The sequence below is a fragment of the Hyperolius riggenbachi genome, chromosome 4 (genome assembly GCF_040937935.1).
Source record: "Hyperolius riggenbachi isolate aHypRig1 chromosome 4, aHypRig1.pri, whole genome shotgun sequence".
Taxonomy (NCBI): domain Eukaryota; kingdom Metazoa; phylum Chordata; class Amphibia; order Anura; family Hyperoliidae; genus Hyperolius; species Hyperolius riggenbachi.
In genome coordinates, this window is record NC_090649.1 from 226521209 (window position 1) to 226534232 (window position 13024).

The window sequence follows — 13024 nt, forward strand, 5'->3', positions numbered from 1 at the left end:
TATGATATTCTTCTACGTAAGCAAATCATTTGTATGATTGAATTATTTTACAGAACAGAAAATTTGTCATTGATTATATATTACTTAACAGGATAACAGTAATGTATGTACAATGAGACTTCCTGGCAGCCTATGTAATTTACAAAAAAAAACTACAGATGAAGCAAGTTACCTTAAAGAAAAGAAAAGAAAATACTATGGCCACTAGATTTACAACTTTCAGTCAAAAGTTAAAACCCTGATTAGAGGATTGAGAATATGGCTATGCATTCTCAATTTGGAGTTTATGTGCCATAAAAGCCAACATTAGATGTGACTTAGCAAGAAAATGTGAACATAGCTTTGAAAAGGGACATATACAATTATAATAGTATTTGTGGCAAATCAAAATTATTAATTCAATAAAATACTTTTAAAAGTATAGAATGAAAGAGTTAATCAGTATACAAAATTAAATAAAGAAAAGACTGCATTGTATCAGCCTCAAATGTTATATATGTTACGGCCAGAACCCGAAGTCTGGCCACTTCGGGTTCTGGCCGGTCAGAATGCGAAGTGGCCAGCTAATGCGGCCAAAGTAAGAAACGTGCATGAATTTCGGACTTTGGCCGGCCAGAACGCGTTGTGACCTAACGTGGCCGGCCAAGTCCCAAAGCGCACCTCTCCCCACTGCTGCAAGCGTCCCTCTGCTCAGCTGCAGTTCCCCGCTGTGTCCCTGCTGCTGCCGCCGCCTTCCCCGTAGTCGTCCTCCTCACCCCTCTCCTGCATGGACCCGGGGCTGGCCTGTATGCTGCCGGTTGCAGCCTTCGTTTTCCCCGCACAGCCGCTCCATCTATCCCGGCTCTGCTCAGCACTCAAGTACGCGCTGTCCCCGCTGTGTCCCTGGCTGCTGCTGCCTTCCCCTAAGTCCTCCTCACACCTCTCTTGCAGGGACCCGGGGCTGGCCTGTATGCTGCCTGCTGCAGCTGATTCCACCTCCGCCCTCACAGCTCTTCACGTCGTGGACCTGAACTCTTGGACAGGGTAAAAGGAAAACAGAAAAGCACCCTGTATGTATTTAGAAAGCTTCGCCTGTCTAATTTAGAGAGTTTAGCCTGTCTAATTCCCCTTCCTCTGTCACTAATCACATGCCCCCCCCCCCCCCAGCAAAGCACCCACAGCCATGCACAGCCCCAGAAAAGCCCCCCAGCCATGCAAAGCACCCCCAGCCATGCATCCCCCCCCCCCCAGCAAAGCACCCACAGCCATGCAAAGCACCCAGCAAACACCCTCCCCCCCAGCCATGCACAGCCCCCTAGCAAAGCACCCACAGCCATGCAAAGCACCCAGCAAACACCCCCCAGCCATGCACAGCACCCAGAAAAGCCCCCAGCCATGCAAAGCACCCCCAGCCATGCATCCCCCCCCAGCAAAGCACAGCCCCCAGCAAAGCACCCACAGCCATGCAAAGCACCCCCAGCCATGCATCCCCCCCCCCAGCAAAGCACAGCCCCCAGCAAAGCACCCACAGCCATGCAAAGCACCCCCAGCCATGCATCCCCCTCATCTTTGACTAATCACCACTGTAATTTGATCTCTCCCCTGTGTCACCTGACTGCCACAGCAGAGCAGCTAATTTAAAAGCACAGGATGTTAACAATATGTCTGCTACCAAGAAAGCAGGACGTAGACACACTGCAGATTTATTGCAGGATTTGTATCAGCTGTAACTAAGAAATGCTTTTCTTAAAAAAAGATTTTTATGCTGTATCTTTCAGAGCAGAGAGGAAGTTCCATTCATGGTGCTGGGATTTGTATGTTTTGGACTTTGGCCGACTGACTTTGGCCGGTTCTAGAACTGGCCGGCCAATGTCAGAAATTCACAGCATTTTGGACTTTGGCCGACGTCAAATCGGCCAGTTCTAGAAACGGCCGGCCAATTCTAGAATTGGCAGATTTCTGGTTTTGGCCGTAACATATACAAGAAACAACAAAAAAGAGAATTCTCTTTTTTGTTGTTTCTTATATATTTTGTTGGCAGGATGCATGAAAAGTTATTATTATACTGAGAATTATTGTTATTGTATTTATATTTTTCCTATCAACTTCTAGTCTCCTTTTTGATTAATTTAGATAGTAATGTTATATACAATTACCTATTTCCCTTTGCTTGCCATAAACCTTGTCATTTCCATAGAGGTACCCTGACCTTTAGCCCATCAAAACTTAAAGACCATCTTTAAAAGTATCATTGAACCTATAGGTAGAAAAGGTAATATTCCCCTCCCATGCAACTTTACCTCTTGTCCCAAATACTCCTGTTTTCTGTTTCTACACCCCCTTTTATTCAGATTAGTGTCTTAAGTGTCTCCATCTGATGATGTTCATCTTGATCCCTCTGGTCACCTCTTAGCAAGTGGGTGTTTTTTAACACAGAACCAAGGACGGAAAGAGATAGGACTGGTGGCCATTTGTGAGAACTTGGGGGTTGATCTTCATTTTTTTTAACCCTCTGGGCGATAATCCTGAGCTGAGCTCGGGGTAAGCCGCCACAGAGGATTTCTCAGTCCCTGGTGGGCCGATTTGCATAATTTTTTTTTGTTGCACGCAGCTAGCACTTTGCTAGCTGCGTGTATATACCGATCGCCGCTGCTCTGCGCTGATTCACCGCTACCCGCCGTGCCGCGCCGCCCCCCCCCCAGACCCCGAGCGCAGCCTGGCCAATCAGTGCCAGGCAGCGCTGAGGGGTGGATCGGGACTCCCTCTGACGTCACTATGTCGTTGACGTAGATGACGTCATCCCGATCGTCTCCATGGCGACAGGGGAAGCCAAACAGGAAATCCCGTTCTGAACGTGATTTCCTGTTTACTTTGATCGCCGGAGGCGATCGGAGGGGGTGGGGGGATGCCGTTGCACAGCGGCTATCATGTAGCTAGCGCTAGGCTAGCTACATGATTAAGAAAAATAATAATAAAAAAAAAAAGTGCTGCGCCGCCCCCTGGCGATGATATTGTATCGCCCAGGAGGTTAATATTATATGAAAATCATCTTAGACATACAATATACAGTAGGTGTGGGGTAAAAAACAATTCTATTATAACATATTATCCAACTAAAATTCAAATCTTAATGTAATTGGGTTTGAATCTAATTCTGACAGTGGTGAAATTAATTCTTAACTTACAACTCTCAAAGAACATAATATATGTGAAACATGGCTTTACAGAAATATGTCAGGATAAGTTAAAAACGACTTGTTCGTTACATACCACATTATTTTATTTCTAATGATACTATTATTATTTGATATGAAAATTCTCAGATTTAACAGTAATAATATGACTTCTGCATTGGTTCAGTGACCACAGTATAATGTGGACTAGAGATCTTCCACTAACGAGCCTGCTGAGAATCAGCTGTGTCATTTGGAAAAGGGGTAACTGTGGGCTGATAAGTTAATTCAGCTCTCCTATTAATTTATTTCTTCTAATGTGGATCATTACTTCAAGGAGCCAAAAGATGAGCAATGACGGCGCCACGCTGGAAAAGAGCCAAATGTCTTCTCTATAGAACAAAGCACGGTAATTAGAATAACAAGATTCCATACTTGAAGAAAGAATTCCATCTATGAATTCCTGCCGTGTTATCTTCCCATCCTGATCCTTGTCTATTCTCCGGAAGAAGTCCATTACACGAGATTTCTTATGGTTCATCCATCTCATATATTTCTTTCTCCAAATGTCAAAATCAAAGTTGGCAAATTCCTTGAGCTATAATAAATAAGAACATAGAACAATTTTATCTTCAACTCTCAGTAGTTGCATAATAAATAAAGTGAGCATCTTTTTTATTTCATGTTGATTACAGTTGCTGATGTATAACAGAACATATGGAGGAGCATGTGATCAGCTTGATCAGGGAATAGATTTGCAAGGCTGTAATTTGCTAGTCATAATTATCCATCGCTTTCTGTCTTCTGTGTGGGCTAACAGGAGTTTTAACCTTACAAAACGTATTGTGGTACCTACTCATATCATATTGTTTATATTCTTCTTCTTGGCAGGTACTTCACTGCTGGCAAATCACTTGGATATACACTGGACTCAATCCCCAAATAAACTTGAGGCTTTGTTTACACTCCTACTAAATGGTAGCTTTTCCCATTATTCCCTTCATCGGGAGAACAAAGGGTTTATGCCAATGAAACATACAACACTGATCTCTATGACTGAGCTAGACACTTAACTGGCATCAATATTGGTAGACACCGCATGCAACCTTATTTTGGGCATTTCTTGGATGTTCCCTAAAACAAGTACATTTTCCAAACAAGTATGTACCATAAAAGAAAAAAAATCCCAGACAAATGCTTGTTAACCACTTGAGGACCGTGGGCTTTACCCCCCTTAAAGGGAACCTTAACTGAACGGGGGGTAAAGAGTTTCACTTACCTGGGGCTATTACCAGCCCCCTGCAGCAGTCCTGTGCCCTCGGAGCCGCTCTGGAATCCTCTGGTCCCCCGCTGTCACTTAGTTTCGTTTTTGACGACCCACCAGTCGCCGGCCGCCATGCGTATTATTGGACGCATTCACCAATGCAATTAGCGCTATTGCGGACCGCAACGCGTACAAAAATACGCATTGCCGCATATCTACGCGTGCGGAATGCGGCAACGCGTATTTTTGTATGCGTTGCGGTCCGCAATAGCGCTAATTGCATTGGTGAATGCGTCCAATAATACGCATGGCGGCCGGCGACTGGTGAGTCGTCAAAAACGAAACTAAGTGACAGCAGGGGGCCAGAGGATTCCAGAGCGGCGCCAAGGGCACAGGACTGCTGCAGGGGGCTGGTAATAGCCCCAGGTAAGTGAAACTCTTTACCCCCCGTTCAGTTAAGGTTCCCTTTAAGGACCAGGCACGTTTTTTCCATTCAGACCACTGCAGCTTTCACGGTTTATTGCTCGCTCATACAACCTACCACCTAAATGAATTTTGGCTCCTTTTCTTGTCACTAATAAAGCTTTCTTTTGGTGCTATTTAATTGCTGCTGCGATTTTTACTTTTTATTATATTCATCAAAAAAGACATGAATTTTGTCAAAAAAATGATTTTTTTAACATTCTGTGCTGACATTTTTCAAATAAAGTAAAATTTCTGTATACATGCAGCACGAAAAATGTGGACAAACATGTTTTTGATTAAAAAAAACCCCATTCAGCCTATATTTATTGGTTTGGGTAAAAGTTATAGCGTTTACAAACTATGGTGCAAAAAGTAAATTTTCCCATTTTCCAGCATCTCTGCCTTTTCTGACCACCTGACATGTTTCATGAGGGGCTAGAATTCCAGGATAGTATAAATACCCCCCAAATGACCCCATTTTGGAAAGAAGACATCTCAAAGTATTCACTGAGAGGCATAGTGAGTTCATAGAAGATATTCTTTTTTGCAGGGCTGTGGAGTCGGAGTCGGAGTCGTGGAGTCGGAGTCGTGGAGTCGGGCAATTTTGGGTGCCTGGAGTCGGAGTCGGGAAAAAATGCACCGACTCCGACTCCTAATGAATTTGTAACTGTAATTAAAATAAAAAATATGATAAAATGTTCTATTTCTCAGATAATAGTCATTAAAAATAATGTATATATACAGTATATATATAGTAATAGCTGTGCTTAGTCCACAAAAATGAAATAAACCAATCAAAATTAGTTACTTGTGCTGCTTCAATAAAGCAGTCCCCGTATTTTTAAGGTCAGATATACATATCTGATTGTGACTGTATATATGATGTGTACACAGGAATCTCTTATATATACTAAATAACATCTATGCTGTAAGAATAAAGCCTGATGTGTAGCTGTGTCACTAATAGAGATGGTCAACGAGATGGAAATAATTCTGCATTGATGCTGATTTATGCAAATGTATGCACTCCCTTTGCTGATGAAATCAAATAATTTGATATGTTGTTAAAATTTGGTTTGGTGACTACAAATTAAAGGGTAACTGAGACGGATGAAAAGTAAAGTTTTATACATACCTGGGGCTTCCTCCAGCCCCCTTCAGGCTAATCAGTCCCTCGCTGTCCTCCACCACCCGGATCTTCTGCTATAAGTTCTGGTAATTCAGCCAGTCAGCGCTGTCCGGCCGCATGCCGCTCCCACAGCCAGGAACATTCTGCACCTGCGCAATAGTGCTGCACAGGTGTAGTATGCTCCTGGCGGCGGAGTGTGTGCATGCGCACTACGCCTGACTGGCTCAAGTACCTGGACTCATAGCAGAAGATCCAGGTGGCGGAGGAGGACAACGAGGGACTGATTATCCTGAAGGCGGCTGGAGGAAGCCCCAGGTATGTATAAAACTTTAATTTCATCTGTCTCAGGTTTACTTTGTTGCACAGTAGTACTATACTCTACATATGCACTCCCCACAGAGCGGCAGGGAATCCACTGAGAATGCTGTGCACATTGAACACAGAGGTGTTGTCTGTTTACAATCTCCTCATTCCCCTGCAGAGTACCTGCACATCATTCTTACATGTACCCACACTTACACTGCCTAGGGCCTGATAGATGTTCTTTGTTCCGGTTTGTACCTTTTACAAGTACTCTTACCAAGGACTAGTTTTAGTCTAAAGGGAATAAATATAGTAGTCTACATATCCTTCTCACTTCAGTTGTCTTGTAAAATTCCTAAGCGTTGGCAGTTAAGAGACGAATTTCACGTTACATACTTTTAATCAACAAAATTGTAATATGCAAATTAGAGGAGTCGGAGTCGTGGAGTCGGAGGAATCCTAAACTGAGGAGTCGGAGTCGGTGGATTTTTGGACCGACTCCACAGCCCTGCTTTTTTGTCACAAGTAAGCGGAAAATTACACTTTGTGACAAAAAAAAAAAAAGTTTCCATTTCTTCTAACTTGCGACAAAAAAAAATGAAATCTGCCACGGACTCACTATGCTCCTCTCTGAATACCTTGAAGTGTCTACTTTCCAAAATGGGGTCATTTGTGGAGTGTGTTTACTGTCCTGACATTTTGGGGGGTGCTAAATTGTAAGCACCCCTGTAAAGCCTAAAGGTGCTCATTGGACTTTGGGCCCCTTAGCGCAGTTAGGCTGCAAAAAAGTGCCACACATGTGGTATTGCCGTACTCAGGAGAAGTAGTATAATGTGTTTTGGGGTGTATTTTTACACATACCTATGCTGGGTGGGAGAAATATTTCTGTAAATGACAATTGTTTAATTTTTTTTTTACACACAATTGTCCATTTACAGAGAGATTTCTCCCACTCAGCATGGGTATGTGTAAAAATACACCCCAAAACACATTATACTACTTCTCCTGAGTATGGCAAAACCACGTGTGGCACTTTTTTGCAGCCTAACTGCGCTAAGGGGCCCAAAGTCCAATGAGTACCTTTAGGATTTCACAGGTCATTTTTGTTTCAAGACTACTCCTCACGGTTTAGGGCCCCTAAAATGCCAGGGCAGTATAGGAACCCCACTAATGACCCCATTTTAAAAAGAATACACCCCAAGGTATTCCGTTAGGAGTATGGCGAGTTCATAGAAGATTTTATTTTTTGTCGCAAGTTAGCGGAAATTGATTTTAATTGTTTTTTTTCACAAAGTGTCATTTTCCGCTAATTTGTGACAAAAAAATAAAATCTTCTATGAACTCACCATACTCCTAACGGAATACCTTTGGGTGTCTTCTTTCTAGAATGGGGTCATTTGTGGGGTTCCTATACTGCCCTGGCATTTTAGGGGCCCTAAACCGTGAGGAGTAGTCTTGAAACCAAATGTCGCAAAATGACCTGTAAAATCCTAAAGGTACTCATTGGACTTTGGGCCCCTTAGTGCACTTGGGGTGTAAAAAAGTGCCACACATGTGGTACCGCCGTACTCAAGAGAAGTAGTATAATGTGTTTTGGGGTGTATTTTTACACATACCCATGCTGGGTGGGAGAAATATCTCTATAAATGACAATGGTTTGATTTTTTTTACACACAATTGTCCATTTACAGAGAGATTTCTCCCACTCAGCATGGGTATGTGTAAAAACACACCCTAAAACACATTATACTACTTCTCCTGAGTACGGTGATACCACATGTGTGGCACTTTTTTGCACCCTAACTGCGCTAAGGGGCCCAAAGTCCAATGAGTACCTTTAGGATTTCACAGGTCATTTTTGTTTCAAGACTACTCCTCACGGTTTAGGGCCCCTAAAATGCCAGGGCAGTATAGGAACCCCACTAATACCCCATTTTAGAAAGAAGACACCCCAAGGTATTCCGTTAGGAGTATGGTGAGTTCATAGAAGATTTTATTTTTTGGTCACAAGTTAGCGGAAATTGATTTTAATAGTTTTTTTCACAAAGTGTCATTTTCCGCTAACTTGTGACAAAAAATAAAATCTTCTATGAACTCACCATACTCCTAACGGAATACCTTAGGGTGTCTTCTTTCTAAAATGGGGTCATTTGTGGGGTTCCTATACTGCCCTGGCATTTTAGGGGCCCTAAACCGTGAGGAGTAGTCTTGAAACAAAAATGACCTGTGAAATCCTAAAGGTACTCATTGGACTTTGGGCCCCTTAGCGTACTTAGGGTGTAAAAAAGTGCCACACATGTGGTACCGCCGTACTCAGGAGAAGTAGTATAATGTGTTTTGGGGTGTATTTTTACACATACCCATGCTGGGTGGGAGAAATATCTCTGTAAATGACAATTGTTTGATTTTTTTTTACACACAATTGTCCATTTACAGAGAGATTTCTCCCACCCAGCATGGGTATGTGTAAAAATACACCCCAAAACACATTATACTACTTTCCCTGAGTATGGCGGTACCACGTGTGACACTTTTTTGCAGCCTAGGTGCGCTATGGGGCCCAACGTCCTATTCACAGGTCATTTTGGAGGCATTTGTTTTCTAGACTACTCCTCATGGTTTAGGGCCCCTAAAATGCCAGGGCAGTATAGGAACCCCACAAGTGACCCCATTTTAGAAAGAAGACACCCCAAGGTATTCCGTTAGGTGTATGGCGAGTTCATAGAAGATTTTATTTTTTGTCACAAGTTAGTGAAAAATGACACTTTGTGAAAAAAAAACAATAAAAATCAATTTCCGCTAACTTTTGGCAAAAAATAAAATCTTCTATGAACTCGTCATACACCTAACAGAATACATTGGGGTGTCTTTTTTCTAAAATGGGGTCACTTTGTGGGGTTCCTATACCGCCCTGGCATTTTACAGGCCCAAAACCGTGAGTAGTCTGGAAACCAAATGTCTCAAAATGACTGTTCAGGGGTATAAGCATCTGCAAATTTTGATGACAGGTGGTCTATGAGGGGGCGAATTTTGTGGAACCGGTCATATGCAGGGTGGCCTTTTAGATGACAGGTTGTATTGGGCCTGATCTGATGGATAGGAGTGCTAGGGGGGTGACAGGAGGTGATTGATGGGTGTCTCAGGGGGTGGTTAGAGGGGAAAATAGATGCAATCAATGCACTGGGGAGGTGATCGGAAGGGGGTCTGAGGGTTTGGCCGAGTGATCAGGAGCCCACACGGGGCAAATTAGGGCCTGATCTGATGGGTAGGGGTGCTAGGGGGTGACAGGAGGTGATTGATGGGTGTCTCAAGGTGTGATTAGAGGGGGGAATAGATGCAAGCAATGCACTGGCGAGGTGATCAGGGCTGGGGCCTGAGGGCGTTCTGAGGGTGTGGGCGGGTGATTGAGTGCCCTAGGGGCAGATAGGGGTCTAATCTGATAGGTAGCAGTGACAGGGGGTGATTGATGGGTAATTAGTGGGTGTTTAGGGTAGAGAACAGATGTAAACACTGCACTTGGGAGGTGATCTGACGTCGGATCTGCGGGCGATCTATTGGTGTGGGTGGGTGATCAGATTGCCCGCAAGGGGCAGGTTAGGGGCTGATTGATGGGTGGCAGTGACAGGGGGTGATTGATGGGTGATTGACAGGTGATCAGGGGGATAGATGCATACAGTACACAAGGGGGGGGGGGATCTGGGGAGAATCTGAGGGGTGGGGGGTGATCAGGAGGGGGCAGGGGGCAGGGTAAAAAAAATGGCGTTGACAGAAAGTGACAGGGAGTGATTGATGGGTGATTAGGGGGGTGATTGGGTGCAAACAGGGGTCTGGGGGGTGGGCAGGGGGGGGTGTCTGAGGGGTGCTGTGGGCGATCTGGGGCAGGGGGGGAGGAAATCAGTGTGCTTGGGTGTGACATAGGGTGGCTGCAGCCTGCCCTGGTGGTCCCTCGGACATTGGGACCACCAGGGCAGGAGGCAGCCTGTATAATACACTTTGTAAACATTACAAAGTGTATTATACACTTTGTATGCGGCGATCCGGGTGCTAGTAACCCGCCGGCGCTTCCGAACGGCCGGTGGGTTACAGCGTGAGGTGGGCGGAGCCAGTCCCCGGCGGCCGATCGCGTCACGAATGACGCGATCGCGCCGCCCATGCCCCTACAAGGACCGCCGCCATTTGTCAATACGGCGGTCCTTGCGGGGTCCACTTCCCGGCCGCCAATTGTCTATACGGCGGTCGGGAAGTGGTTAATGTCAATATGTAATTAATCTTATTTTTCTATGAAAATTGTTGCCATTACTCCCAGCTGCTAGAGTGAATCTAACCTGTTTAAAGTGACAGCTGGAGAAACGTGAATTATTAAAAGCTAAATGACATTGAATAAGGATTTAGCAGTGACATGGTATAAAACCAGACAGCCCATTACTGACTTCTAATCTACAACTTGTTCAAATAATCTATGCTAGAAGTCTAAGCATCATGTCTAAGCAAAAAAGTCAATTTACAGCTGGCACACTCAGTTTTGGCATGTTGTAAGGGCTGGTTCACACTAGCACTGAAACAGTGATGGAACGAGCCACACCAGAGCAATGGACATAGGATCTGTTCAGACATGTCCCAACATATTACTTCCATCCAGTGCCATTTCCATGGTTTGTAGTGGCAAAACGCAAACTCACAGCATGCTCTCCTTTGCCGGGCAGAAGTCCAACATGTCATAATAGCAATGGTGTTATGACATGTCCAATGTAATGGACATGACTGAATAGTTACATGCAGGGTGTAAACCTAGCCTAACGCCATGTTTGGTAAAGGATATGTGTTTTATATGCCAGTTATTACATACTGTAAGTTATTGATTTTCTTGCACAAATAATCAGCAGAGGTAACATAACACTAGTATTTTGACTCAATTATACAGCAGATGCTAATTTCTGTTATTTACACAATATGTATACAATGAGCTGAAAAACATGTAAATATAATTAGACTACTGTTTGTACAATGACCAAGTCTGCTTGAAAAACACTAGGGATGTACAATACCTCTTCCAGCCTGTCCAGAGCATCATTCAGATTCCTCCTCCTCTCCAGTGCCAGAAGCCACACATGTTGCCATTTGCTAACTAGTAGGTTGACCCTTGGGTTCTTAGTCTCTATTGGAGTTTGTGTGCCAGATGGATACAAGTTAGGTGTTGGTGAGCGCTTTCCTGTTTAACATACACAGTTTCAAAGTCTGCTTTTATAATACATATGTATACTTAAAGTAAACATGTTATTACAGTACTATAAAAATTGTAAAGTGTAGATTCTTTTTGTCATATACACAAGAAATCCAATCGAGTCTAAAATAGCAGAAAATATTGTAAATACATTCAAGGATGGGAGGATAATATCAAGTTTCAAGATAGGAGCAAAGAAGAGGTAGATCCAATAGGCATGATCAGGCCTTAATACAAACAAGAGAAGTGAATATCGTCTGGCATTGCACTGTTTTTAATGTTCAGTAAAGTGCACATGCATAGGGTACACAAAATGCATGAAACACAAGCTGTGCAAAAATAGCAAAATATGGATGTACTTATCCCGTCTGGAAGTGGACACTAAGTGTGGGGAAGCTGCTGTGGGCACCAGTGACCATCTTTGACCATTTCGCAGGTTGATGCCTAGCTTCTTCTGATGCTAAATTGCACTAGTCACTTTGGCCTCAGAAGAAGCTAGACATCACCTTGCAAAACGGTAGTAATGAAAATAACAAAAAACATCCACTCAGTGGCAGAAATGCCATAGTAATGAGAGAAATCAGAGGAGAACGATCATCCTAAATTGGGTAGACATAAATGCTATGGTATCTCATGCAGTCAATTTTTACAACTGTGGTGAATAGAGAAGCACAACATGTCAAGCCTTGAGTCAGAAGGGCTACAACAGCAGAAGACCACATCAGGTTCCACTTCTTTGAGCCAAAAACAGAAAGCTGTGGCTGCAGTGGGCACAGACTGAAGACTGGGAAAAAAATATTAGGTGTTATGACCTAGATTTCTGCTGGGGCAAACAAAGCTGAAGAAACGGATATTCTGGACATAAATGCTGTATACAAAGCAGTGTTTCCAACATTTTTGCAAATTCCATGACATGAAGAACTGAAGCTATTTTGAGGACAAAGTAAGGACCTACATGGCATTAGTATAGTTCCTAATATAGGTGTGTATATTTAACCCTTAGAAATAAGCTGTCCTAATAAAATAATGATGAAAATGCAAATCCCAGTGTAAATTCTTAAGTCATATAATACAGAGGAGGCATAAAACAGTAATGTGTCTGCCCTAACTGGAAACCACAGCTCACAAACAGGTCAAATCACGCGTCTTGACAACAAGGTGCTGCCACACAATCCCACAACAAAGCCCTTGTTTGACACTTTACAGTTAAAAATAGTACTACCCAGTAGTTCAAATCACAAAGGAGCAAATAAATAGTGTGTTGTAACTCCACAACAGTGAAGTACAAGGAAACACCAGTGTATCTATATCTGAAATATTTATTAATTCAGAATGTTATGGAGTTTGTCCAGATAAATTTATTAAAAAAACAACCAGAGTTATAGCTTTCAAACTGCACTGTGTAGGTAAGACTACAAAATACATCTTCTAACTTAGGGGTGGGAGAATGTGATGTGAGAAACTTAAAGTTTTAAAGTCACATTATGATT

At 43.3% G+C, this 13024-nt stretch overlaps 1 protein-coding gene across 19 annotated transcripts in view; it reads right to left on the bottom strand.

Moving 5' to 3' along the window:
- The window catches only part of DST (dystonin), a 748258-nt gene that overhangs the window by 25538 nt on the left and 709696 nt on the right, over positions 1 to 13024 (bottom strand). For all 19 annotated transcript variants that reach the window (XM_068281416.1, XM_068281417.1, XM_068281405.1 and 16 more), the window contains 2 exons: positions 11359 to 11522; positions 3588 to 3750 (listed from right to left, as the gene is read on the bottom strand). In XM_068281416.1, the coding sequence (XP_068137517.1) occupies positions 3588 to 3750; positions 11359 to 11522 (327 nt within the window). The remainder of the gene's footprint in view (positions 1 to 3587; positions 3751 to 11358; positions 11523 to 13024) is intronic.